The sequence below is a fragment of the Lynx rufus genome, unplaced genomic scaffold (genome assembly GCF_022079265.1).
Source record: "Lynx rufus isolate CCGP_SWC_20201006 ecotype Redwood Valley unplaced genomic scaffold, mLynRuf1.p SCAF_37, whole genome shotgun sequence".
Lineage (NCBI taxonomy): Eukaryota > Metazoa > Chordata > Mammalia > Carnivora > Felidae > Lynx > Lynx rufus.
Genome location: NW_025814853.1, coordinates 2,560,236 through 2,584,343, shown reverse-complemented (window position 1 = coordinate 2,584,343; position 24,108 = coordinate 2,560,236). Strand labels below are relative to the sequence as shown.

The following is a 24,108-nucleotide window of genomic DNA, read 5'->3' as shown; positions in this document are numbered from 1 at the left end:
CTTGCTTCTCAGGAGGTGGGAGCAGCCACCCCCACCAGACCTCGGGCCTTTTCCCTGAGTTCCCAGGACTGTGGGAGATGCCTGGGCCCTCTCCATGACCTTGGTACCCGCTTGCCGTCCTTATGGGTCCCGTCCTTCTAGTGCCTTCTCCTGCCCTCTGTAAGGCACCTTCTAGGCCCAGCTGTGGGGCAGACAGCAGTGGCCAGGGAGGATCTGACCCCTTTGGCCGGGGCAGAGCGACAGGTGGGCTGAAAGACGAGCCACTAAACATGATCCTGTGTGCAGGGCAGAGCTGCTCTGTTTCAGCCCCTCCCGGTGTGAGCATGACTGCGCAGCTTTATATAGCACTGCGGGCCCTATATAAGAGGGAGGTGGCCTCATCACAGGAGAGCACGGGGCGGCGGTGGCGCAGGAAGAGCCTGTATGCGTTGTCTGATCCGGGCCGGACACGTCCCTCCCCCGAGCAGTAGGGTCCCCGCAAGGTGGACCCACCACAGCCCCCAGGATGCCCAGCAGGACCAGCCGCTACGCCCGATACAGCCCACGACATCGGCGCCGGCGGATGCTGGCCGATCGCAGCGTGCGTTTCCCTAACGACGTCCTGTTCTTAGACCACATCCGCCAGGGTGACCTGGAGCAGGTAGGGCGCTTTATCCGGGCTCGGAAAGTCACCCTGGACACCATCCACCCCTCAGGTGAGCGCCTGTGGGGCCAGCCGAGGGTCTGTGGGGTGTTGGGGGAAGACCTCAGCTTTGACCCCTCCCGCCCTGCCCTGCCCAGGCCTGGCCGCCCTGCACGAAGCCGTGCTCTCTGGAAACCTGGAGTGCGTGAAGCTGCTGGTCAAGTACGGAGCTGACATTCACCAGCGAGACGAGACTGGGTGGACGCCCCTGCACATCGCCTGCAGCGACGGGTACCCTGACATAGCCAGGTGAGAGGGCCAGGCCGGGGGCTTCATCCCAAATGCCCTGACCTCAGGTGGCCTCCAGGATGTGGTCTCCTGAAAGGCGGCCCTGGCAGTAGAGCTAAGAGCCCTAAGAGCTTCTAGGATCTCCTTTCTACCCTGTTGCCTTCCCTAGAGCAAACCAGAAAAGTCAGCCACTGTTTCTGGAGGATAAAGTTTCTTCCTCTTCACCCTTCCTGGAAACATTTTTTTAAAAAGGCGCACGCCAGGACTCCAGCCCGCTACCCCGGGGTTGGGGTGAACTTCCTGCAGGCCGCCTTCCCCCCACCACAACCTTTGCACCCCAGGTACCTCATCTCCCTGGGGGCAGACAGAGACGCAGCCAACGACGATGGAGACCTGCCTTCAGACCTCATCGACCCAGACTTCAAGGACCTGGTGGAGCTCTTCCAAGGGACTCGGATGGACTGAGCCCAGCCCTGACCTCCCAGGGCTCTGGCCCTCCGGAGAGAAGTTGGGTGCCCACCTCCCCCACGTACGAGGACTTGCCCCACCGGTAGGGGCGGCAGCTGGCCAGGAGCCCGTTACCTGGGCACAACCCCCACCCCCCACGCTTCTGGCCTGGCTTTTTCTCCAGGTGAATTTTTTTTTATCGTGACACTTTTTACTTTTTCAATAAACGTCATTCCCCAGCCCCTGGTGGTAGCCTGATTACTGGGCACTGGGCCGTCCCGGTTCTCCCGCTTCCGGTGGTCAGAGGGCCCTGCCATCCCAGCGCCAGGCTTGGGGGTGCAGGGGGCAGCGCCAGGGAAGGGAGCCAGCGTCTCGGGGCTCCGGGGTCTGAGGTCTCTGACCCCGCCGACCCCCGACTCCCAGAACCCCAGCGTCCCCAGCCCTCAGCTCCGCTCCCCTCGGCTCTGCAGCCCCCGCTCCCGCCGCTCCCCCCCTCCCCGGGTACCCCGCCGACCCCGGACCTAACGAAACCGGAGGCGCCCGTACCGCCGTCCCCCGGTCTCTGGCCCCGCCCCCAGCGGCCCCGCCCCCGCCCCCAGGCGCGCGCGCCGGTCACGTGCCCCCGCGCCTGCGCCTGCGCGCGCGGTGGTGGCGTCACTTCCGGCCGGGCCCCAGCTGGCGGCGGCGGCGGTGGCCGAGCGGGCGAGGTGAGGCGGGAGCGGGGGCGGGGGCGGAGGCGGGGCGGGGCGGGCGCGGCCGGGACCCGCCCTGGCTCGGCGGCTCGCGAGGGCAGGGCCCGGGCGGGGTCGCGGAGGGCCGGGACCGGGCGCCCCGCTCCGTCCGCTGCGCCTGAGTCCCTGGGCCTGCTGGCGGGGGGGGGGGGGGGCGCGCATCCCGCCGCGGGCGGTGCGGTGAGGAGGGGGCGTGGGGACGTGGCGGGGCCGGTCCGCACCTGTCCCGGGACGCGGCGCCTGGGTCCCCCCGGGGGAGACGGGCGCGGAAGGGGCAGCGATGGGCCCGCCCTTTCCATTCCCTGAAGCCGCCGCCGCGGTGGTTGACAAATGTCCTGCCTTCCCCCCTTTCCGAAGGGAGCATTCCTGAGGATGCTCCTTGGCTCTTGGAATGCAGCTGGCCAGGCCCCCCGCCGTTTTCCCTGCCCTCCGTTATCCAGCCTTTCCCACAGCCCCGGCCTCCGCAGGCCAGGTGGTGCGGTGCCAGGTGCAGGGTGGAAACGGGGGAAGACGGGCCTGCGTCTGCCCCGCCCTCGGGGAGCTCCCTGGGTTGCAGGGCCTGACCACCGTAGGGGGCTTCCAGAGATGGGGTGGAAGCCGTGTGGGGTCGGCTTTCTAATCACGAAGGCCACCGGGCTGTCATAAACATCAGATGATACGGAGGTGCAAAAGTTGTATTCTCCGCCCAGCCCCAGGGAGACTTCCAAGAAAAGGCTGCCTTGTAGCTGACTCCCAAGGATGAGTCAGATCGTGTTGGGCAGAGGGGACACCTTGAGCAAAGGCCCTGAGGTGTCTGTGGTGAGCAGTGAGGGAGTCCTGGGTAGAGAGCTTTAAGAGAGCAGTGGGAGTGGGGAGGAGAGGAAGCGGGGCGTGGGCTTGATTTGGGGTGAGCTGAGGTTTCCAGGTCACGTGGTGGGGGGTGCACAGCTCGCGCTGGTCTGTTGCTGGGGATGGGAGCGGCTGCCAAACGCCAGAAAAGAGGGGGTGGGGGTGGGGCAGTGCTAGGGGCTTGGCCTGAGGGGTCTTCAAGGGAAAGCCCCTGTTGGACGTGGCGTACAGCAGTATTCTGGCTGTTGTTGGGGTAACATCATCTCTAGAAGTCTTAGTGGGTGAAACTGTTGAGTACCACGAAGACACAGGATGTGATGGGAAAGCGGAATCTAAGAAAAATTTAACATCGGAAATTCTAAAGGAATGGCCACCATTTGCATCACCGATTCTAATTCTGGAATACTCATTGTCACTTTTCTGGAAAACAGAGTAGCATCTTCTTTCCTGTCCTAAAGCATATGGCTGTGGGGGGGGGGGCGGAGAATTTGAGACTGGGTGGCCAGAGGCTGGGCTTTGGGTCCCCCCCCCCACCCCAGTGGCCTGCCTTCCCCTAGGAGGTCTCTGAAGTCCTTGGTTCCCATGGAAGGGCAAGGTACAAAATTCACCCATCTGGAAGACTCCCCCCTTGTCTCTGAGCACAGCCACGTTGACGTCAGGGCCGTCCCGGGACCTGGCAGGGGTGCAGGCAAGGGCAGTGGTGGGCTCCGGAGGGCTCAGGTCGGCTGAGCTGTCGGGGCCTGGCCCTGTCTGCTGCCCCGGAGGCTCAGAGGCTAGGGCCCCTTGGGGTTCAGACTCGGCCTTGCTGGGTGCCGGGCTGCTGTGCCCAGCAAGCCCGTAACCAGCCCGTAGCAAGTGCTTGCTGTGGCTGGCGGTACCGCAGCCTCTTCACATATGCTGGACTTTCCTGGGCCTCTGCCTTCCTCTGAGTGGCTGGCTCTGCATTCGGTGTGTCCAGCACTGTCCACAGTCGTGCTTTGTGGTCAGCAGTGGCCCTTCCGCTCCCAGAAGTGCCCAGCTAGCGCGCTCTTCCTAGGACGGTCCTGTCTGAGGGCGTGTCTGTGGTCCTATTGGATGAGGAGCCACAGAGGTGTCGTTCGAGGTGGTAGCTCCACGTGGTTGTGCTGGGGTCCCTGTCAAGCGGGAGAACCTGGCGAGCCATCCCGGGGGCTGCTTTGGCTTCAGTGGGTTCTCTGAGGTCCGGAGAGGGAGGGATTTCCCCCCGGAGGCAGCAGCGCAGGGGGTGGATGATCTCCAGCCACAGAATGGTTCTGGGCCCTGCCGTGGGCCCTGCCGTTGGCTTGGATAAGAGTCAAGGTGCACAAAGGGGGCATTCGCGTGTGGTTCTCCGTGGTGATGGCAGCTGGCAGAGACGGCTCTGTTTATGCTGTGTGTGTGGGTGGGCCCAGCAATGGGTGACACCTAAAGAAACGGACTGGGGCCAGATTGAGGGCTTGATGGCTTTAGAGGGCCCAGGGCGTGCAGGGTGGGGAATTATTTGGGGAGGGGAATTAGGACAAGGGTGGGGGATAATGGTGCAGCTGGCTGTCGTGTTGTGGGGGGTGGTAGATGGAGGAGGGGCGGCTGCAGATGGGAAGAGGTGATGAGGGTGAGCGAGTGGCGGGTCACTGTCTTTTCTGTCTCCAGGAAGGCACCAGGCCCCTGGTCTCTTTCCAGGAGAAGTCTCTCAGTGTCCCCGAGTCTTGCCGGGTGGCAGGACCCGGGGGGGGCGGGGCAGTACAAGGTCTTGGTGGTGAAGACCCAGGGCCCGAAGCTGAGCTCTGGAGGGAGCGGGAGGACCCAGATGTTCCTGGGAAGACGGGTTGGTAGGACCTAGGCTGTGGCCATCAGCTGGGTGGGGTGTGATTTTCTGCTGCAGAAGGAGGCGGAAGGCGGCGCCCATAAATGTTATATTAGCCTCGTTCTTCAAGTCCCCAGGGGGTGAGAACCTGCTGACTGTGTGGCCAGTCCTGTCTTTCCAGAGTAGCAGAAACCTCCTTAGCTAAAGTAGGATGTCCGTACAGGCGGGCCTTTGCTGACAGATGCACAGCCCTGGGACAGGGAACTGATGTGACCTCATCCTGCTCCTGGTTTGGTCAGGAAGCCCAGCAGGCAGTGGGGCCGGGTCCCTGGTGTGGGGACCGAGTGCTTTGTGGGTCCAGGGCTCTGGTCTCAGGCACAGCCCTGCGGGCCCGCTGCTCTGGGCCCAACCCGGGTTTGGCCTTAGGTCTGCAGGGACGGGGGAGCTGGTGAGGTGTCCAGAGAACCCCATTAGGCACGTGCCTGCAGGCAGGGCGGCCGGAGCCAGGAGGGGGTGAGCACCTGAGTTAGCCCGAGAGGGTGAGTAGGCGGCCCTGAGATGACGCCACAGTGCCCACAAAGGCTGGGTGGCCCCCAGAGGCTGTGGCTGCCGTGCGGGGAGAGGCCCGAATTGGGGCGGGTGAGGCTGGGAAGGCAGGTGCCCCGAGCAGTGGCCTCCGGGGTTGAGGAGAGCAAAGTACAGGAGGAGAGGGGGGCCTGGCTGAGGCGGGGGGCCATCCTGTGGCAGGACCGGAGCTTCCCCGCCGTGTCCCACTGCCGATAGCCCCCCGGGTCGACCAGCGCACCCTTAGGCCCGAGAGGGCTCGCTCTTTGCTCTGGTGTTCCAGGGGCCGGCGCCTGGGAGACAGGACCAGGGCAGGGAGACCCCTGAGTCCAAGAAAGAAGACGTCACTTTGTGAGGGAGGGGCACGGGGTTGCACGCACCCTCCAGGAAGCTGGTTCTGTGCTTTTTTGTTGTTGTTCTTGCTCTGCCGCGTGGGCTTGCGTTCAGCTGTGCGGGTGTTCAAATGCCTGATCATTGGTGAGACGGCGAGCGAACCGGAGAGCGGGTGTCCACAGCGTCCCGCCGCTCCAGCCCTCTGGGAAGGCCTGTAGCTGCACGCTGGGGCCGCAGGGGCGGGGGCTCTTGCGTTCAGGGCCCCCTCCGTCCGCCCCTGGCACCTAGGCTTGTCCCGTCCCGAGGCCAGGCCTGGGACCGGCCCCGTGTGGGCAGTAGGCGGCATCCTCACCCTGTGCTGTGTCGTCCACCAGAGAGGGAACCCTGTCCAGCTGGCTGGTTTTAGAGTGAGCCCGAGAGTAACCCCCGCCCGGGGCTATGGCCGCAAGCAGGCGGCACCCCAGGGTCTCGGTCCCTCGGTCAGGCCCAGCTGCTGCTTCCAGGCTCGCACCTTTACCCCGGCCCTCCTTCCCCGTTGGGTTCTGTGTCCGGGGCCCCAGTTCACTCGCGCCCCGGCCTCTGGGACCAGGAAGCTCCGGCTCTGCTCGGCTCCTCACTGAGGAAGCACGGCCCCGCAGACAGGGAACCAGGCTCAGTGCAGACAGCCCCCGGGCCCCGCAGGTAGTGAGGGCGGAGGTGGGGTTCACTGGGATGGTGGCAGCCCTTTCCCGCAGGCCCACGCTTCCCTGACAGGTGTCCCGGGACTCTGGAAAGGGGGCATCTGGGCTCTGCTGCCGGCGCCTTCCCAAGCTGCCTGACTGCGGGGGAAGGGGCTCCCTGGGTCGCGGGGGCCCAGGCGCGGGGATCTGCCCAGGACCGAGGCTGCTCTGAGCGCAGGTGCCAGCTGCTGGCCCCCAGCCTCCACGTGCTTGACTCTGCCCACACTGGGGCTGCGCCCCAGCCTTGAGGGACCCCGGTGGGCAGCTTGAGGGAGGAGGCGCGACTCTGTCCCACCTCTGGGGTCTGGGCTTCTCTTCTAGAGGCCGAGGGGACCCGGCAGCGGAGCGTGAGGACCAGACACCCCCGCGATGACCAGGTGGGTCTCGGGTTGTGGAGCGGCCTCGCCCAGGGGTCCGGGGGTGGGCCCCACTCTGCCCCCAGCCCTTCCTCACGTGCTGGGCCCCCCCCAGTTCCCCCGTCTCCAGAGTCGTCTACAACGGCAAGAGGAACAGTAGCCCCCGCTCTCCCCCCAGCAGCAGCGAGATCTTCACCCCAGCCCACGAGGAGAATGTGCGCTTCATTTACGAAGGTACGCGGGGCACCGCCAGCCGGGAACTCTCCAGAACCCCCCTCTTGCCATTCCGGGATACGGGCTCTCCCCTGGCCTTCAGGGGCCCGGCAGCTGGGGTCACTGGGGACTTGTCTGGTGAGGAGACCCGGTCCTTGTAGTGGGAGGCGGGCAGCTCCTAGGACAGGCCCCATTTGGAGCGGGCCAGGTTTACTTGAGGACAGGGGACCGTTGTGGAAGACGGGCAGACAGTGCCCCCCAGGAGGACCCAGGGGTGTCCAGAAGTGTGGCCGGGGCATATGAGCGTGTGCGTGATGAGTGTGCCAGGAGGCGGGAGAGGCCCAGAGCCTCCTGGAGGAGAGCTGCCGGGTCCCGCGTGTTGGGTCCCGCGTGTCTCGTGTCTCTGTGACCGCAGCCCCCTACAGACGAGGGGCGGAGCTCTGAGGGCTGGAAGGGGCGAGGGCGCTGAGCGCGTGGGCTCCGCCTGCCACCGCCCGGCCGCGCTGGGGGATCTGACGTCCTCCCTGCTCTCCGCAGCCTGGCAGGGAGTGGAGCGAGACCTGCGGAGCCAGATGTCGGGCAGCGAGCGGGGCCTGGTGGAGGAGTACGTGGAGAAGGTCCCCAACCCCAGTCTGAAGAGTGAGTGGGGAAGACGACCCGGGAGGGAGGGGCCCGGCCAGGGGCCCCGCGCCGCGGAGGGTGGAGGGCGGAGGGCAAGAAGGCTGCCCACTCGCGACGCGGTTTGGCAGCACGGGCCCGGGCCCAGGGCTTCCAGAGGCAGGTACGGGATGGGGGGCCCGGGCCCGGTCTCCATCTGTGCCACCGTTGACCGCCCCGTCCCCTGACAGCCTTCAAGCCCATCGACCTGGGTGACCTGAAGCGCCGGAGCACGCCTGACGCCAAGAAGTCCTGAAGCCGGTGTCCCCTCCCCACCCCCCCACCCCCCTGCCTCTGGGAGAACCGGGTGCCACCCGATGTTGGTCTCCCGTGGGCTCAGTTCCTGGGAGGGGGAGGGGCCGTGTGGCCAGGGGGCTGTCAACCCCAGGACCGGGAGGGGCACGATTGGTGGCCAAGGCCTGCCCTTCCTCCCTGAGCCCCCTCCTTTCCTCCTAGGGGGTCTCGAGCTGCCCCTGCCCCTGGGCGGGTCTGGGCCCTGCCAGCCCCCGCTCTCCCTGTAGTTGTCTCCTCGGAGCTGCCTGCCCCCACCCCAGGGCCTCGGCTCTGACTCCCCTCCACCTCCCGTCACCTTCCATTGCCCCCACCCCCTGCCCCCCGGCCACTTCCAAGGTCACGAGGGAGACCTGGGGGGCCTGTGCCGTCTCCCAGGCTGGTGGTACTGGGCTGGCCTTGGCCCTGAAGTGGCCAGGAGGCAGGACAACGGTGGCCCTTCCATACCTGTTGTATTCCCTATCAACTCCTGCTGCTTCTCTGGCCTGGACACGTTGGGGAGCATCTAATTCTTCACCCCACTGTCCAGACTGGCCCTGTCCTTCCCTGCATCAGCTTCGGGTTGGCACCAGCCCTCTGGGCCTGGGATGTTGCGAGCACCCGCTCAAAAGGGGTCCTGGGCAACCAGGCCTAGCCCCTTGTTGTCTGTGGCCCTGTGGCCACAGCAGCCCCCTTGGGCAGGGGTATGAGGCTGGCCTTGGCCCTGTGCTGTGTGCTGGGACGGTCACCAGGGCCCCCCTTTCTTCCTGTGCTCTCCAAAAGCGAAGTGTCTGTGACTGAAGCCCAAGGACCAGTGAATAAAGGCGGGTGGCGCTGGATCGGCCCCCCTTGGTCTGTCAGGCCCCTGTCCCAGCAGCCCACGCGGGGCTGGAGGTCCAAGGTCACGGTCCGGGCGCCAGAATCCAGAAATTTCATCTGATCCCTGGGATCCTCTCGGGGGGGTTCAGGCCTCCTGGGGGGCCGTGGGAGGTGGACGTGGGGCTTTCTGGAGGAGAGATCGGTTGGGGTGGCTCTATGCTCTTCAGGGGACCATCCTCTTAAGGGCGGGGCCCTGCAGGCAGCAGCCTCCCTCTGCAGCCCTGAACCTCCGTGCTGGACCCCGGAGGGAAGTGGCTTCGCTGCTGTTCAGATGAAGGGGTGGCCGTTGAGCCCCGAGAGAGACCCAAGTGCACTTGACCTTCAAACCTGGAAAGCCCTGGCAGGCCAGGCCCAGATAAGCCAAACTGGAATTTATTTTGGGAACACTGTTTCCTGGAAGAGTATTCTGGGGCCCTACAGGTGGCTCCAGGAGGCATCTTCTCCGGTGGGGGGAGGGGGGCTCCCCGGGGAAGGGGCACAGGAAGGACAGGTCATGCAATAAACAGCCGCCTTGGCTCGCTGCCAGTGGGCGCTGGCTGGTGCCAGGCCCTGAGCCAAGCCTCTAACCACGTGGCCTTGTTTGCTCCCTGGGGACCCGTGGGGTGTTTTGCAGAGGGTTTGAGTGCCCGCAGCTACCCTCCCTGGCCTCGTGCACTAGTGGTGATAGCCGTGGACCCGTACACCCAACCACTGTGTGTGGGGGGACCACAGGACACCCCCTCGAAGCCTTTTTCACTCTCCATGTCCCTGCAAACTTAGCTTTTCTGTGAAATGGAGGCCCTCAGCCTGTGGTGTCTGCCCAGAGCACCTGGGAGCACCTGGGAGGTGGGTGGCTCGGGGGGGCAGGGGACGGGTGGGGGCAGGGCAGATCGGAGGAGGCATGCCGGCTAGGTGTGGAACCATCCCTTCCCTAACTTGGGGTCCAGGTGTCCATTTGGAGATTATGACCGGTGGATGAGGACTCTGTGGTCATAACGGGGGTCTTGGGACCAGGGGGGAAGGGGCAGACATGGGGTGGAGGGATGCTAGCTAGTGGGAGGTGGTGGTTGGGCAGAAGTCCTCCCTGTTGGCCTGGCCCAGCCGTCTGGTGGGCATGGGTCCTCTGGGCTGAGCCCAGCCCCAGCTGTGCTGCCACCTCCCTGTCCGAGGTGCCTTCACCAGCGCTGTGCGGCTGCCTACGAGTGGCTGGAGACGCCTCACCTCGGAACAGTGAGGGCAGCGGGCAGCGTGGTGGACCAGGGCTGCGTCTGTTTCTCCACGTTGTATGCTGCACGTGTGCACGTCCTTTCATTCGATGTCAGTGACTCCGTGGGGCAAGTTTTATTACCCTAGTTTCACGAATGAAATGGCCTCCTATAAGAGACTGCCCTAATTCAAGTTTTAGGACTTTAGTTTTATCAGAATTTTAATTTAGTAAATATTGAGCATGTTCATGTGCCTTGAGCATGAACAATAATCCCCAGTCCACATCCCTCTTATCTAAATGCATTCTCGGTGGGTCACAGACTCAGGATGGGAAAGCAGAGTGCATCAGCTGCCTCTGCTTGACACGTTCCTTAAGTCTTAACAGCTGCCCTGCCCCATTTTGGTATTGAGGACCCTGGGGTGCTTCAAAGTGGAGTTTCCCACACTCTGGATTTGGCCAGTCACCTCCTTCTGCTAACGGGCTCCTCTGTCCCCTGCGTTTCTGTAAACTGAAGTGAGATATAGAGGCCTGATGGGATTCATAGGAAGAGACCTTGGATGTAATATCACTTTGGCTGCTAAAGTTGAGAAAGGACTGTAGGCAGTTTCAGGGTAGAAGGAGAGAGACCTATTAGGGCTATCTCAGTGAACTCTAGAAAGAGGAAGCTGGGGGTGGGGCAGTGAGGAGCTCTGTGGATTGTGGGATTTGAGGTGTTACGTGGGAAGATGGGGCCAAAGTGTGGATATGAGAGAGCCACAGGGGCTGGAGATAAAATTGGGAATCATCTAGAAAGATAGTTTTCACAGATTGACGAGAGGAGGAGAAATGTGGCCAGGTCCCTGGGCAGGGCCGTCAGGGAGGGGAGGAGGAAGCAGGAAAAGGGACTGAGCAGAGGAAAGGTCAGAGAAAGAGCAGGCAGGGGGAGGATCTGGGGCTGAGGCTTGCCAAAGTGTCCAGGAAGAGGTTGAGGCAGCTCAGAGAGTGGACCAGCAGCCCTCTGTCTTCTCCCACCCCTCCCCCACCCACAGGCAACCCTTTTCAGCTCTTCAGCTGATACTTTGACTTGTATTTCTAAGTAGCAAACATATGCTGTTCCTTCTTGATTTTCCACTACCCACATATGCCGTTCCCATCCACTATTCTTCCTAGACAGTTCTTTTTTTTCTCCCCTACCTTTGGTTACATCAGTGTTGAGTATTTACATTATGACGTCTATGTTTGTATTTGAAGCTGAACCATGTGGTAAACTGTGATTGTTTTTCTGTCCTGCCCAACTTTTTGTTTTCCTTGAAGTTATTAATTGCCTTCTTTTTTTTTCATTTGCTTAGTTTTCTATGTACTAACACTAATTAAGTCCTGAATTCTCCACCAGGTCATTTAAATTTCCCCTTGGTTTAGTCACTTTGGTCCTCTTGAGGGTGTCTCGCCTGGAGCTGTCTGCCCCCCACCTAGTGATGCACTCTGGTGCAGAGCTGCCATCCTGGGGAATGACCCCTCAACTCTCCTAGGTTTGATCCCTGTTTATTGTAGTCTAGGTATTCCTCTTTCTTTTTCTTCACACTCATTTTAGTAGCGCGTATGTACACACACATGCATGTGCACACAGGCAAGGCAGTACCCATGTGTTCTTTGGGGGTAAGGCCTGAGGTGAAGGACTGTGGTAGCGATGGGGAAGGCACAGGGCCTGGAGTGTTCATTCTCCTGGGCAGAGAGAGGCGGGGGTGCTGGGCTGTGAGAAAGTGGGTTTCTCGAACCACCCCCTCCTCCCTACTTGCAGGGCTGCCTGGTCAGAGCCAGTGTTTATTGGCTGGGCAGGTCCAGCCCCTGCCAGACCTCCGCCTCCACCCTCAGCTCTACCGGTCTGCTCCAGTTCCCGTGGGGACAGGGACAAGGGTGAAGGAGGATAAGGGCAGAGAGAGTCAGGATAGGGAGGGCTGTCAGGAGGCCACTAGGTGAGTGGCACACTCCCCAAGGCAGTCACCACCCCTGAGCTCAGCTGGTGTGAAGGAGAGCTTACGCCCTCCTTGTGCCCACGCAGGCTTCCGGGCATCAAGGGCTGGCAGGGGTGCCCTGTGGGCAGGGGCTTGGGAGGCCCTGGCACAAGGGGTAGCCTGAAGCCTCAAGGTCAAGGCCCTCAGTCTTCCAGCTGCATGGCTGGCACTGCCCACCAGTCCTACAGAGGCACAGTCGGCTCTGCAGATTGCCATCAATCAGTAACGCTGGAGACCCCCCTGGGCCACGCAAGAGCTCAATCTCCCCTAACTTGTCTCCAGCACCTCCCTGACCTCCCCCCCCCCACTTCCCTCCCTGTCACATCCGGGCCTGCGGTGGGTGTGGGCAGCACAGGGTGAAGGCCCCCTTGGGAGGGCCCCAGTGCCTGGCGGGTGAGTAATTTTATTTACCTTTCCTGAGAGGCCTTCTGTCCTCTCATTTTCTCCAATTAGCCCGGCTCTGCCTGAGCAGCTCCAGCCCACGTGGCCTGTGGGGGCTGTGGGCACCCCACACCCTAGAGCTCAGTAGTCACCTCCCAGGTCCTTGAGGCAGGGACACCTGGCAGGCTGGTTAGCTTGTGCTCTCTGTTCCTCTGGCTCCTTTCTCCTCTGACACACAGCCCAACAGGTGTCACCGCACTGGCTGCATGGGCACTCAGGAGGGGTGACCACAATCCCCACACTCGTTCCTCCTCCCGCACTTGCCTCCATTCCCCGTCAGATACACTATCCCCAAGATGGCAACCTTGACCTTGGGGTGCTCCCCAAGCAATTGGGTTCCCCACCTGAGTGCACCGCCTGGTTCTTCCTGTGTAGGACACTCCACTCTTCCCTGGTGAGCACCAGCCCTTGCTGCCTGCCAAGCAGGGTGCCCACCCATCATGCCACGGACAGTGTCCTTGCTGCACTCACTTGGGTGGAGCGGGTCGGGCTTCTCTGCTAAGCGATGACGTCAGGACGGCGCAGAGGTCTTGGGAAAATAGTGCTGCTGCCATCACTCAGACCGTTTCAATTCTGGGGGGTCCGTTCCTCCCCACTTCATCTGCTAAATGGTCTGTGAATTGTTGGGGTCACAGCCGGGATCGAGTAGCGGCCAGTGGAGGACATCCGGTTCTGGATTGTCTGCCGATGCCCCCATCGGGCCTGAGCTCAGCCCTGGCTCCAGGAGAGAGCCCGAGGTATTCGCGCGGGGTTGGCGGAAGGAGTGTGGTGCCTGCCGACTTCCCTCCGCCATCGTCTGCCCCTTCACACCCCTCCGTTGGCTGACGGTGACCCTCTGGGGGTTGGGAGCCAAAACGAATGGGCCGGCCCCTCGGGCCCAGGGTGTGGGCGAGCCCCACCTAAACCAGCATGGGAGGGTGGCTAGAAACTGCTCCGGTGGGGACGGGGAGGGGCGCTGTCAGCCACCGCTCGCGCTTTGGGACCCCCTCAGGGGTCCCAGCTCCAAGTTATCGGGAAAATGGGGGGCTCCCAGAGGCAGCACACCAGCTGCAGTCCTCATCCAAGGCTGCTCCCTTCCGTGGGGAGGCCCTGGGCCCGGCCCCGCCCTCCCTTTCAGCCCAGCTCCCCACGGGGTGCGGCCGCTACTCAGACTCTTTATTGTTGGAGGGTACACACGTCTTTAAACACCGGCTACACCGGCAGGCGCTCACAGAACGGCTTCCCGTCACACCCCGCCCCCCCCCCCCAGCACAGGGCAGAAGGGAGGCCCTCAGACCTCCCACACCGGGGCACGGGTGGACGGTGGGGCCGCTGTCCGGCTCCCGTCCCTCCAGCCTGGGCTCCGGCTGGGTCAGCAGGGCCCTCTCTCAGCACCCGAGTCCGGCCTCGGCCGGGACCCCCGGGGGCGTTAGAAGGGGCTCTCGGCCAGCCCAGGGAGGCTGCTGACCCGGCAGGTCTCCGCGGAGGGGTCCCGGCCGGCCCCGTTGCTGCCGCCTCCGCCCCCGGAGAGCAGCAGCTTCGCGCTGGGGGGGCGGCCCCGGGGCCGGGCGGAGGCGGGGGGCCTGTGCACGTGGCGCTGTTCCCGCAGCGAGTTGCCCACGTGCCAGCGGTGCCAGCGCCGCAGCAGCTCCGACTGCACCTGGGGGGCGGGGGGGCGGGGCAGGTCGGGCCAGCCTCGAAGGACCTCCCAGCCTTGAAGGACCCGCCGGCGGCCCGGGTGTAGGCAAGGTGGGCTGCACCACCACGGGCCCCTGGGGTCTTCCGGTTCCCGGGCCCCCCTCTTCACCGCGCACGCCCCCGGGCACCAGGCCGAGGCTGACCATCTGGGGGGGGGCAGCACCCGGCATCACGGGGACCGTGGCCAGTGAATGCAGATGGACGTGGGGGGGGGGTGCCCCCTGCACGGGTGAGGCCAGGGCGCCCAAGCTCCCCTCCTACCCCAGCCGCAGGCCGGGTCCCAGACCTCCCCGCCTACCTCCTTATTGAGGAAACAGTATAGAACAGCCACCAGCAGGCCCTGGAGAGAGGAGGCAGTCAGGGCCTCACCCAGGCCCGGAGGGGGTCGGGTGGTTACAGGGGGCAGGGCGGGCACCTGGAAGGAGCTGAGGAAGAGGTCGAAGAAAAGCTTGGCGGAGCGCAGGGTCCCCTGGGCGTGCTCGTCCGTCACGAAGGCAAACACCACCTCGTGGACCCCCAGCAAGGGGATGAGGGTCAGCGTGGACTTCGCCAGCCTGTGGGAAGGAGCCTGAGCCGCCGGACCCAGCCCTGCCCGCTGGGGCCCTGGTGTCCCCCGCGCCCCCAGCCCTCCCGCCTCCTCCTGGCCTCGGGGTCCGTAAGCTGCCCGCACCCACCGGAACTTGTAGTCGGTGTAGCGCATCTGGCGGGCTCGCAGCTTGGCCACGAGGACGCAGAGGACGCGGGTGAAGATGAGGAGGTTGATCTGTGTGTGGAGGGCAGAGCTCGGGGCGGCCCCTCCTGTCACTGGCGGCCGCGCGGCCCGGGGTCGGGCACCGGCTGGTGTCCCAGCCGAGGGCCAGGGCCTCCCCCCCTGCGGCCAACAAGGTTGTCCGCCTCCTCAGGCCCCGGGGCCCACCCAGGCGGAGGGGGGGGGGCCAGACGCCGGCAGCCTCCGTACCCCTCCCCGTGCCTCACTTCCTCACCAGGATCGCCAGGAAGACGGGGAAGCGCAGGATCCACCAGAAGCCCATGTTATCGTTGCTCGTCCAGCACCTGCAGGGCGGGGCCGGCTCAGGTCCCGCCAGCACCCCCTCCCCCCACCCACGGGGGGGGTCTAGTCAGTGCCTTGGGAGAGGAAGGGGGAGGGCCGGAAGTGACCCCCATCCTTGGGCAGGCTCGCTCCCCGCGCCCCCCTCTGACTATTGACTCCGCCCACAGTGCTGTCGGGCCACCACCCACACACCCGGCCCGGCACCCTGCGGCCGCCCCCAGCCCTGTCCTCTGGCCGGCCCATACTCACTGGATGTTCTCAAACAGACACTTGACCACAGCCCAGGGGATGACAAAGAGCATGGGGGCACCTGTGGGGAGGGGGCGGCTGTGGTCCCGTGGCCCCAGCCGGCCTGCCCCCCCCCCCGCCCCGCCCCGGCCTACTCACCCCAGCCGAGGCCCAGGTAGAGGGCGAAGAAGCTCCTCTCCGGGAAGGCGGCGAGGCCCAGCAGGCTGTGCAGGTACACGCCCTCCACCAGCAGCCAGCAGTAGTTGGCCACGATGCCGTACTGCATGAACACCGCGGCCACCCGGCAGCCGGCCACTGCCTGGCCGCAGGGGCGGTGTGAGCTCGGGTCCCGCGGCCGCCTGCCGCCCTGGGGCCGGGAGGCCCGGAGGCCCGGTGTGGGTGCTCACCCCATCACTCAGCCAGACGCTCACGCTGAGGTCGTCGCCGATCTTCTGACTGTATCGGGTCTTGAGCAGCGTGTCGATGACCAGCACGGAACTGGCCTTGAGCACGAAGGACGCGAACAGGTTTGCGTGGATGTAGTTTCGGGTGCAGTGCAGCTTGCTGCGGGGACAGCGAGTCGCTGCCTGCCCGCCGGCCCGCTTCCCTCGGTGGGGGCGGAGGGGGGCCGGGCAGGGTGGGCGGGCGTACCTGAGGCCCAGCAGGGTGGCGAGGGCCAGGAGCAGGGCCCCCAGGGAGAGAGAGTACCCCACCGTGTACATCACCTGGAAGCTGTTGTACATCTTGGCCACCTCCTTCTGCAAAGCGAGGTGGCCGGTCAGGGCTGGGGCGCCGCCGCGCCCCGCCTCCCGCCCCCCCTCCCCGGGGCCCCGCCGCGCCCGCCCGCCGCGGGCTGACCTGGACCTCAATCTCGTCGTCGTCCATCTGGCACTGAGACGCATTCCGCCACGGCTGCCCCCGGGGCCCGCGCACCCACTGCCCGTCAGGCCCGCACTTCTTGAAGACGAGGCGGTGTTGCACTGGAGGGGCAGGCTCCGGTCAGCCCCCGGCCCCCGGCGCCCGGCCCCTCGGCCAAGCCCCGCAGCCCCTCCACAGTTACCTTTGTGGTGCCAGGGCAGGTACCAGGGGCAGGAGATGTTGGCCGTGGTGTTGGGAGGGGTGTCCGGCCAACAGGAATACTTGTCGAAGGTTCTGTTACAGACCAGCTCTGCGAGGCAGAGCAGGGCGGGCTGGGAGGGGCCCCTCAGCAGGGCCCGGCCTACGCGGCCGTCCGTCCTGCCTCCTCTTAGAAGCCCCTGCCTAACATCCTCTGCTCCCCAGCATGCAGCCCTCCCCCACTCCCCTTGCACACCTGCCGTCTCCAACGTGCCCCAAACCCACCCGGGCTCGTCCCTCTTCCCAGTGCCCCCTTGCAACGCCTCCCTCTCTGGGGGCCGAACCCCTATCTGTGGGCTTCCTTCCAGGGTCCAGCCCCGAGTCTGTGGCTCACATCCCCTTTCCCTCGGCCCAGCACGGGCTCCCTCCCTCCATCGGACAACGGCTCTCGGCCTCCCTCCCGGTCTGCCCTAATCCCTTGCTGTGCCCCGGGTGACCCTGAGTGACCCTCAGAACTTACGTGCCCCTGTCCCTGCCTGCGCCGCACGACGGCCCATCTCCCTCTGCACCCGGGCCTCGTGTGGGCTGCCTCCCTCACCACCCCATCTGCCCGCTGGGCCTGAAGCTCCATGGGGCAAAGACATGACCCCTGGGACCAGCAGCGGACGGGGGGGGGGGGGGGAGGTGGGGGACTGTGTAGCTCCCAGTTCTGGACCGTTTCTTTTCTTTCCTGGTATGTGGCCTTGAATAAGTCGCTGACCGGCCTTTCCGCGGCTCCCCTATAAATGGGGGGAGGGTGGGCAGGGGGGCAGGAATGGTGAAAGGCTAGGGGCTCACCGGTGGGGGGGGGCAGCAGGCTCAGGTTGTAGAGACACTGATCACCGTACAGCTTCCACTTCTCAAACAGGAAGTCCATCACCTGGGCGGAGGGGGCCTGTGGCTGGGCGGACAGGTGAAGGGACAGGGGACAGGACTGCATCAGCGGGAGAGGCAGGCCGGTGGGTGGGAGCCCGGGGGGGCTGGCGGGGCGTCTGGCCGTGGTGCTCACCTGGCAGGCCAGCAGCAGCAGCAGCGGGAGAAAGTGGGGGCGGTGTGGCCGGGCGGGGGGCATGCCTCTGAGCGGCCGCCCCCCACATTTGGCTGGGACCGCGCGGCTGGGGCAAAGCGGTCCTCCTGGGCACGCACGCTCCTCTGGGGAAGTCGGGTCGAAGCAGCGGGGCCTGCGGAGGGACCCCCACGGGTGAGGAGACCCAGCTGGGCTCCGCTGCGACCAGAGGGGTTTTCTTCTTCCCTGAAACCGCCCCTCTGAGCCTCTGGTCCTGTTGATGAAGTGGGAGCCGGGAGGGAGAAGATGCCAGAAGTCGCTCTTGGCCAGCGACAGGGTTGGGGTCCGGCCCGGTGCCAGGAGGTGCTGCCCAGGGTCGTGGAGGCTGTGCTGTCTCCCCCGGGGGGAGCTGGGTTTCCCACGGCTGGTGGCTGTCTGTCTTGCAGCTCTGACAGGCCCGGAGGTCTCCCCGCCCCATGCTGGTGGCGGTCACCGTCCTGCCTGACGACAAAGCTGCTCGAAGCAGCCTCCCTGGCTACCCACCTCCTCCCTTCGGCCCTTGCCATCCTCCCTACCTATTCTTAGCCCCTGGGAAAGGCAGCTTGCCAGGCCGCGGCGGGGTGCCAGGGCCATCCATCACAGTGCCGTGGTTATCCAGGTGGCCCCAGGCCAGCTCCCAGCCTCGTCCAGGGGCCGGGAGTGCCGGGCACATGCCTAGGATGGTCCCTGTCACACACGTGCCCTCTTCCCAGGACTGGGGTGTCGAGGGGTACCCTCTGGGCCCCACCCAAGGCTCAGGCCTGGCTTCCTTGATCCCCTGGGGCACATAATGCAGGTGGCTGGCTGCCCAAGCTCGGGACCCCCCCCCCCCCCCCGCCGTGGTGGTGCCTGCAGGGGGTGCCCTGGGCCTGGCCTGAGTCTGAGTGGAGATCTGGGGTGGCAGATCCGATCGACTTTCTTTGCTTTCAGAGCCTGTCTTTGGCTCTGAGTGAATTCCCCGAGGGCAGGAGGGAGGGGCCCCTTAGGGCCTGGGTGTGGACTCCCTTAGGAATGGCTTGCGTGAGCCCTCCAGGGCCCTGGATAATCCCTTCTCTGGGCACCCTGGCAAGGAGTGAACAAGTGATGGACGGATGGATGGACAGATGGACAACCAGTTGGCTGGAAGACAGTGAGCGGCCGGGGGGGGAGGGGGCGGGGTGGGGTGCAGGCAGGTGGAAGGTTTCAGCTTCCTCCCGTCAGCGTCCAGTTGGGCCCTCGTGGGGCCAGCTCAACCTAGGGCTCCCCTGAATTCGCCCCTCAGCCCTAAGGGGACCCTGAGACGTCACCATGTGGGGTGAGAGCTCAGTGATCCAGGACGGGCACTTCTGTGGGGCTCCTGACCCAGCCCCTGACCACGGGTGCAGGCCAGCCCGGTAGAAGCCTCACCCAACGGTCACCGGTCCCCAGTCTACAAGCCAGGCGAGGGGACACGCAGGCTGAGGGCTCAGGAGCGGAGGCGCCACAGTGTGGAGGACCCTTTTGGCAGGGAAAGTGGCAGGCAGGTGGAGAACGAGGGCCAGTTCGGGTATCTCCAGCCCTGGGGTCGCCCAAGGGGCCTTATCTCCTGATGCTGATCGGCCAGCCCCGTCCGCTGCCCTGCCCCTTGCCGGCTCTCCGGCCGCTGAGCTGGGTGGGTAAGGAACAGGCAGGAGCCATCCTCTTGCAGGAGGGAGAGGAGGGGCTGATGGGCAGGCTCGGGCGGTGCAGGGGTGGCCTGAGAGGCAGGGAGGGGGAGGCAAGGGCTGGCTGGGGCACGGCGGACAGCGAAGATGCAGGCAGGGGACACGGGGAGGAAGGTTGGCTGCCCAGTAGGTTTTCCCTGCCCAGCCCCGCAGCCGGGGATGGGGAGACGGCGGAGCCGCAGGGACCGGCGAGGAGCTCCACGCCAGAAGGACAGCCCCTCGGACCACAGCTGGGGGTGGCGGCCGGGACAAGCCTGGCAGCACCTGAGCAGCCGGCTGGGAAAGGGGAGCTCACCTTGCTGACTTTCGGCCGTGCAAGGCTGAGGGTCTCGGGCCCTGGCTTTCGGCACCCAGATGCCAGGCCGGCCCCACAACAGAGGGCCTGTCGCGTGCCAGCCCCGTTCCGGTTCTGGGACCATGGGGAAAGAAATTAATTTCCCAGAGGCTCAGTTTCCCCACTTTACAAATGAGGATCCCTGCTTCCCTATCTTAAGGAGTAAATGAGCTTTGCCACACGGGATGACCATGGCCAGGCCCCTGCCCTACCGCGGGGGGAGCACTGAAATCCAGCCCCGGGATAAATATTTGCTGGATTGGATGAGGGTTGAAGCCGAGACGATGAGGCGGTCAGAGGCGGAGACGCGGCTCTGGGGCTCCCCCAGCCCCCCATCGGCCACAGTTCCAGAGCTAGCTGTTTTCCACCTTATTACCCTAGCTTGAGCCGGCGGGGGTGGGGCACGGCCCGCCAGGGACCCGAGCCTCCTCCCTTCGTGGACCGGGTGACCCGGTCCTGGACTGCCCCCGCACAAGTGTCAGCTCAGTGCTGGAGAGGTGGGCAGGGGTTCAAGCGGAGAGGCAGAGTCAGGGGCCTCGTGGGAGGTCTGGTGGGCTAGGAAAGGACGAGGTGGCCTTCCCCAGCTGCTCCGCTCACCTCCTGTCCCCTTTCCCAACCCTTTCCCCTTCCCCCTTGGATTCCGCCGCCCCCACACCACCTATTGGGCTGGCTTGCAGGGGGTGCCCAGCCCCAAGCCTGGCCGAGGCACCACTCCTAGGTGCTCACGGCCCAGCCACCATCCCACCAGCTTCCACTGGGGATAGCTGAAGGACTGCCAGACTGGACTGGAGGAGGGGCCCCAGAATGGGTTGGTTGGTCCAGGGAACCGGCTAGGTTGCACTGGTCACCCCCTGTTTGCCCCTTGATCCAAATGGGTGGGTTTGAGGATTCCCAGCCTCAAAGGGGTGTGAGGTAGTGGGGGTGGGGGGTGTTTTCGTGAAACCAGAGCAAGTAGCAGGAAGGTCATGGCCCCAGGGCAGGATCAGGGGCCACCGGCTGTTGACAAAGCCTGACTCCCGTGTCCTCCCCACCCCCGTGGGGCGGGGCAGACCTGGATGCCAGCCAGGTGCGCAATTCCCCTCCAACCCTCATCCCCCAGCGCTGGGGGACCAAGAGACAGCCAGGGCCAGTCCTGTGACCATGCGGGTGCCCAGACGTCAGGGGTCAGTTGGTTCAGGGTGGGGACAGAAACCCTGAGACCTGGAAGTAGTGGGGGGGGGGCACTGGAATGGTGGGGGCAGAGCAGAGCAGGTCAGCCACCGGCCCTCGCTCTGGGTCAAAGTGACAAGTGTGGGCCCCACGAAGAATGGGCCGGGCAGGGTGCAGCGCCACTCGCCCCCTCCTGGGGAAGCCGGGTAGAAGGGATGATGCAGTGGGAGTCCTGAGGACCTGGGGCTGGGGGGACGGGGAGGGGGGGCTGTTCTGGGGAGCTGGGGCCAAAGGGGGCAAGCAGGACTGCCTCTGCCCTCCCCCTGGGAATCTCTGGGGTGTCTCCTTAGAGCTGCTTGTGGGCGCCTTGCGGGGGCGGCCAAGGGAGCGGGTGCTGGACAGGAGTGGAGAGCTGACTGGGGCCGCAGGACAGAGCGCCTGGCCGCCCCGACCACCGCCCGCAACCCCGGCCGCCCTCCCCAGGGAGGAGACCCCAGACTGCCCGACGGTGCGGGACCCGGTTGACCGTCTGAGCTGGAAGGGCGAATCGGATGGGGACGGAGGTGTCGGCCGGGGTGAGGACAGCGACACCCGGGGCCCTGAGACCGCCCGGCCCACGACAGGGGTCCCCGCCGGCCATTTCTGCGCTGCCCACCCCGCGGGCCCTGGCCGGGTGGGCTCCGGGGACGTCCCCTCGGGGCCGGGCCCGGGTTGCTCACCGTGTGCCGCTCGGCCTCCCGCTCCGGCCCCGGCTCCTCGCCGCCCTCCGCGCTCTCGGGTCGGCGCCCGCTCCGCTCCCGCGCCCGCCGCGCGCAAACTTTCCGGCGGCGACGCTGGGTGGCGGTGGCGGTGGCGGTGGCGGCGGCGGCGGCGGCGGCGGCGGAGGCGGAGGGGCGGGGGCGGGAGCGGCCCCGCGGGGGGCGGGGTGGGGGGAGGGGGAGCCGCACGGAGGGTCCCCGCCCGCCCTCCCCCACCCGGCGCCGCGCTCCCGCCCCCGCCCCCGCCCCCGCCCTCCGGACGCGCCCGGGTCCCGGACTCCTGCCCGCAGATCGCTGCCCTGCGGACCCCCACCCCCGGGACGGGTCTGCAGACCGGGTCGCGGCGGGTCAGCGGCTACCCCGGGGAACAGGAGACGCGGGGGGGACTGGTGGGGGTGCGCAGAGAGCTTGGCCGTGGCGGGAGGGGGGCTGTGACTCGACGTCCCCTCCTCTCGCGCCCCCCCCCCGCCCCCTCTCCGCGCTCCCCGACCCGCCCCGCCTCTTTCCCGGATGCCGCGCCGACTGGACCCCCACTTACCCCCGCCGCGGCTCTGGGGGACATTTCTTCCGAGCGCGCCACGGGGCAGACTGGGCTGGGTGGGGGCAGGGCGGCCCGTGGGGTGTCCCCCGGCCCCGGGCCCTCGGGGCCTCTCCAGCACCGCTGGCTTGCCGGTGCCACCGACCCGACTCCTCCCACCGATGCCGCCGCTGCTCCCGGTGCCCCGGGGACGCTCTGCTCCTCCCAACCTCCTCCTCCCCAGACTTCTGCCCTGGGCTCACCCTCCTGAGGGTGCCCTCTCCTCCCCGCCCCCCCGGAGGGGGCTAAAGCCTGAATCCCAGCCCCTGCTCTGTGCCCAGTGACTTCAGGGTTACCAGACCCCAGGGACGCTTTGGGGCCTCCTCTTTCCTGGCCTTTCAGCATCCTGGGACCCTAACCGTCCTCCCTCCTTCTAGAACATTATCTGGTGTCTGTGGCTTCCAGGGTGGCACTCCCCCCTCGCCCTCTTCACTGCCCTGCTCTCTCCCTCTCCTTCACAGCTCCCGGTCTCCTCCCCCCCCCCCCCGCCTCCTCTGGGTGCCCAAGGCCCCCCCCAAGCCCTCTCCCCCCACCTGCTCCCAGTTCCCAGAGGGACTTCCTCCACCCACCCCACCCGCCTCTGGACACCGGGCAGTGTCCCAAGGCCTCCTGTCCATCAGCAAATCTCCGTTCTCCTTCTGCGTCTCTCTGGAATCTATCGGGTCTCTTCTCCACTGTCAACCCCTGACCAGCCACCCACTGTCACCCTGGACGGCCTCCCTGGCCCAGCTCCTTTTTTGGTGCTACCCTTTGTCCTTGGGACCCTTCTCTCGACTCTACTTCCGTTTTAGGGGGGCACTGGAACCTGTAGGCCACCCTGCCGCCCATCCCACAGTCCCCGGAACAGAGCTAAAGCTGGCCCCGCTGGGCTACAGGTAGCCGGTCTTTAGCACATCTCTGTGCCCGGCCGCACACCCCATCCCAGGGTGGGGGTGCCCTTCGGACCTCCATTCTTACCAGCCCACCCGAGACCCTGCCCCCAGGGCTAGCCTTTCTGTTTTCATTCTGGGAACGGGCAGAAGGCAAAGGTCAGAGGCAAAGGTCAGAAATTGTGGTTCCACCTAGGGCCACAGCAAGTTGGGCCACAGCTAGTTGGGTGCAGGTGCTGGGCGGGGGGAGTTAGCTTCCAAAGACTCCCTTTGCCTCTGCCTCCGCCCTCCCCCATCCCCTTCCTCCAGCTCCCCCCCCCCCCCCCGCACCTTTCTGTGGTGGGGCCTGTGGGGGGGGGGCACAGATCTGGGTCACGCCCCGTCCATCCCCAAGGGAGACCCTGCCCTGCAGCCCTGGTTGGGTCCCAAGCTAAAGAGATGGGGGGTGGGGGGCAATACCTGTGACGTGTGGACTGGGGCGGGGGCCGGGGGGGGGTGGCGGGGCATCAGAAGGGGATGGGACAGATCGGGGTGGGGGGCCTCCCAGGGCTGGGCCACCTCTATTTACATAACGGAACTCATAAGACATAAACAAAGTGGGAGCTGGGAAAGGAGGGGGCTGGGCCTTCCCACAGAGCCTGAGTGCTGAGGAGGGTGCCTGCCCGCTGCAGAGTCCCCGAGGGTTCTGAGGGGAGTGGCATGTCCCTGGAGGTATGCTGGCTGGGCTCTGGGGAAGGCCAGGGTGAAGACTGGAATGCGGGCTCCATCTGTCTGCACCGCGGGTCTGGAGAGAAGCCCAGCAGGGCTTAATTCAGGTGCTTGACCAGCTTATGGAGTGCTGCCCACAGGCCCAGCGCCCGCTTGCCTGACAGACGCCCACCCTCGTGTTCTAGGGTGGCCAGACCGGTGGCCGAACAACAGAAACGAGGGCAGAGGGAGCCCGGGTTGGGAGGGGCACCAGGGCTGCAGGAGAGAAGGTGGAGCCAGAGGGGGTCCTCCGGCCAGACAGAGCCGCTATCGACAGCGTGGACCTTTCCTCCAGGCGCCTTCCCTGGGCTCCTGACCAGTTTTGTTCCCGGCTTTGCACTCCCCACCCCAACTTGTCACATCAATGTGACAAGAGGGGACGGAGCGCCTATCTCAGCGCCACTGCGCTTGGGTGAGACCCATCAGATCCGACTCAGCCAGAGCCCGGGCTTGTCCCGGCACCTCGCTCTTAGATGTGGACGGAAAACCGGGGACCAAGAACTGAGGGCGACAAGGACGCTGGAGAAAACGTCAGCGACGTGGTGGCCGCGCTGCTCACCCCGCGGTGAC

General features: G+C 65.6%; 3 protein-coding genes across 4 annotated transcripts; 2 read left to right on the top strand and 1 right to left on the bottom strand.

Annotated features, from left to right (window-relative positions):
• The first annotated feature begins 505 nt into the window (after nucleotides 1-505).
• On the top strand, nucleotides 506-1,375 carry PPP1R27 (protein phosphatase 1 regulatory subunit 27). Its single transcript, XM_047094038.1, has 3 exons — nucleotides 506-695; nucleotides 781-931; nucleotides 1,252-1,375. Exons 1-3 carry the CDS (start codon nucleotides 506-508, stop codon nucleotides 1,373-1,375), a joined length of 465 nt encoding a protein of 154 aa, XP_046949994.1.
• A 653-nt stretch (nucleotides 1,376-2,028) lies between these two features.
• On the top strand, nucleotides 2,029-8,668 carry MCRIP1 (MAPK regulated corepressor interacting protein 1). Of its 2 annotated transcripts, none has more exons than XM_047094021.1 (5): nucleotides 2,029-2,064; nucleotides 6,655-6,710; nucleotides 6,805-6,923; nucleotides 7,440-7,541; nucleotides 7,751-8,668. In XM_047094021.1, exons 2-5 carry the CDS (start codon nucleotides 6,703-6,705, stop codon nucleotides 7,813-7,815), a joined length of 294 nt encoding a protein of 97 aa, XP_046949977.1. In that variant the 5' UTR covers nucleotides 2,029-2,064; nucleotides 6,655-6,702; the 3' UTR covers nucleotides 7,816-8,668. The 2 variants fall into 2 exon arrangements, with proteins under 2 accessions (XP_046949977.1, XP_046949978.1); XM_047094022.1 differs by lacking the exon at nucleotides 2,029-2,064 and adding an exon at nucleotides 5,863-6,511.
• Nucleotides 8,669-13,734: 5,066 nt separating this feature from the next.
• On the bottom strand, nucleotides 13,735-17,449 carry GCGR (glucagon receptor). Its single transcript, XM_047094128.1, has 13 exons — nucleotides 17,387-17,449; nucleotides 17,176-17,278; nucleotides 16,343-16,450; nucleotides 16,141-16,262; nucleotides 15,934-16,040; nucleotides 15,690-15,846; nucleotides 15,442-15,601; nucleotides 15,304-15,364; nucleotides 14,987-15,056; nucleotides 14,678-14,766; nucleotides 14,419-14,557; nucleotides 14,302-14,343; nucleotides 13,735-13,965 (listed from the first exon to the last, which is right to left on the bottom strand). Exons 1-13 carry the CDS (start codon nucleotides 17,447-17,449, stop codon nucleotides 13,735-13,737), a joined length of 1,452 nt encoding a protein of 483 aa, XP_046950084.1.
• Nucleotides 17,450-24,108: the final 6,659 nt, after the last annotated feature.

Bases quoted from the DNA above. Each gene is read 5' to 3' on its own strand.
- PPP1R27 (XM_047094038.1), top strand. From the start codon at position 506: ATGCCCAGCAGGACCAGCCGCTACGCCCGATACAGCCCACGACATCGG. The intron at 696-780 runs GTGAGCGCCTGT...TGCCCTGCCCAG, and splicing joins GGACACCATCCACCCCTCAG to GCCTGGCCGCCCTGCACGAA. The intron at 932-1,251 runs GTGAGAGGGCCA...TTTGCACCCCAG, and splicing joins GGGTACCCTGACATAGCCAG to GTACCTCATCTCCCTGGGGG.
- MCRIP1 (XM_047094021.1), top strand. The intron at 6,924-7,439 runs GTACGCGGGGCA...TGCTCTCCGCAG, and splicing joins TGTGCGCTTCATTTACGAAG to CCTGGCAGGGAGTGGAGCGA. The intron at 7,542-7,750 runs GTGAGTGGGGAA...GTCCCCTGACAG, and splicing joins CCCCAACCCCAGTCTGAAGA to CCTTCAAGCCCATCGACCTG.
- GCGR (XM_047094128.1), bottom strand. From the start codon at position 17,449: ATGCCCCCCGCCCGGCCACACCGCCCCCACTTTCTCCCGCTGCTGCTG. The intron at 15,057-15,303 runs GTGAGTATGGGC...CCCGCCCTGCAG, and splicing joins TGTCTGTTTGAGAACATCCA to GTGCTGGACGAGCAACGATA. The intron at 14,767-14,986 runs GTGAGGAAGTGA...CTCCACACACAG, and splicing joins CCGTCTTCCTGGCGATCCTG to ATCAACCTCCTCATCTTCAC.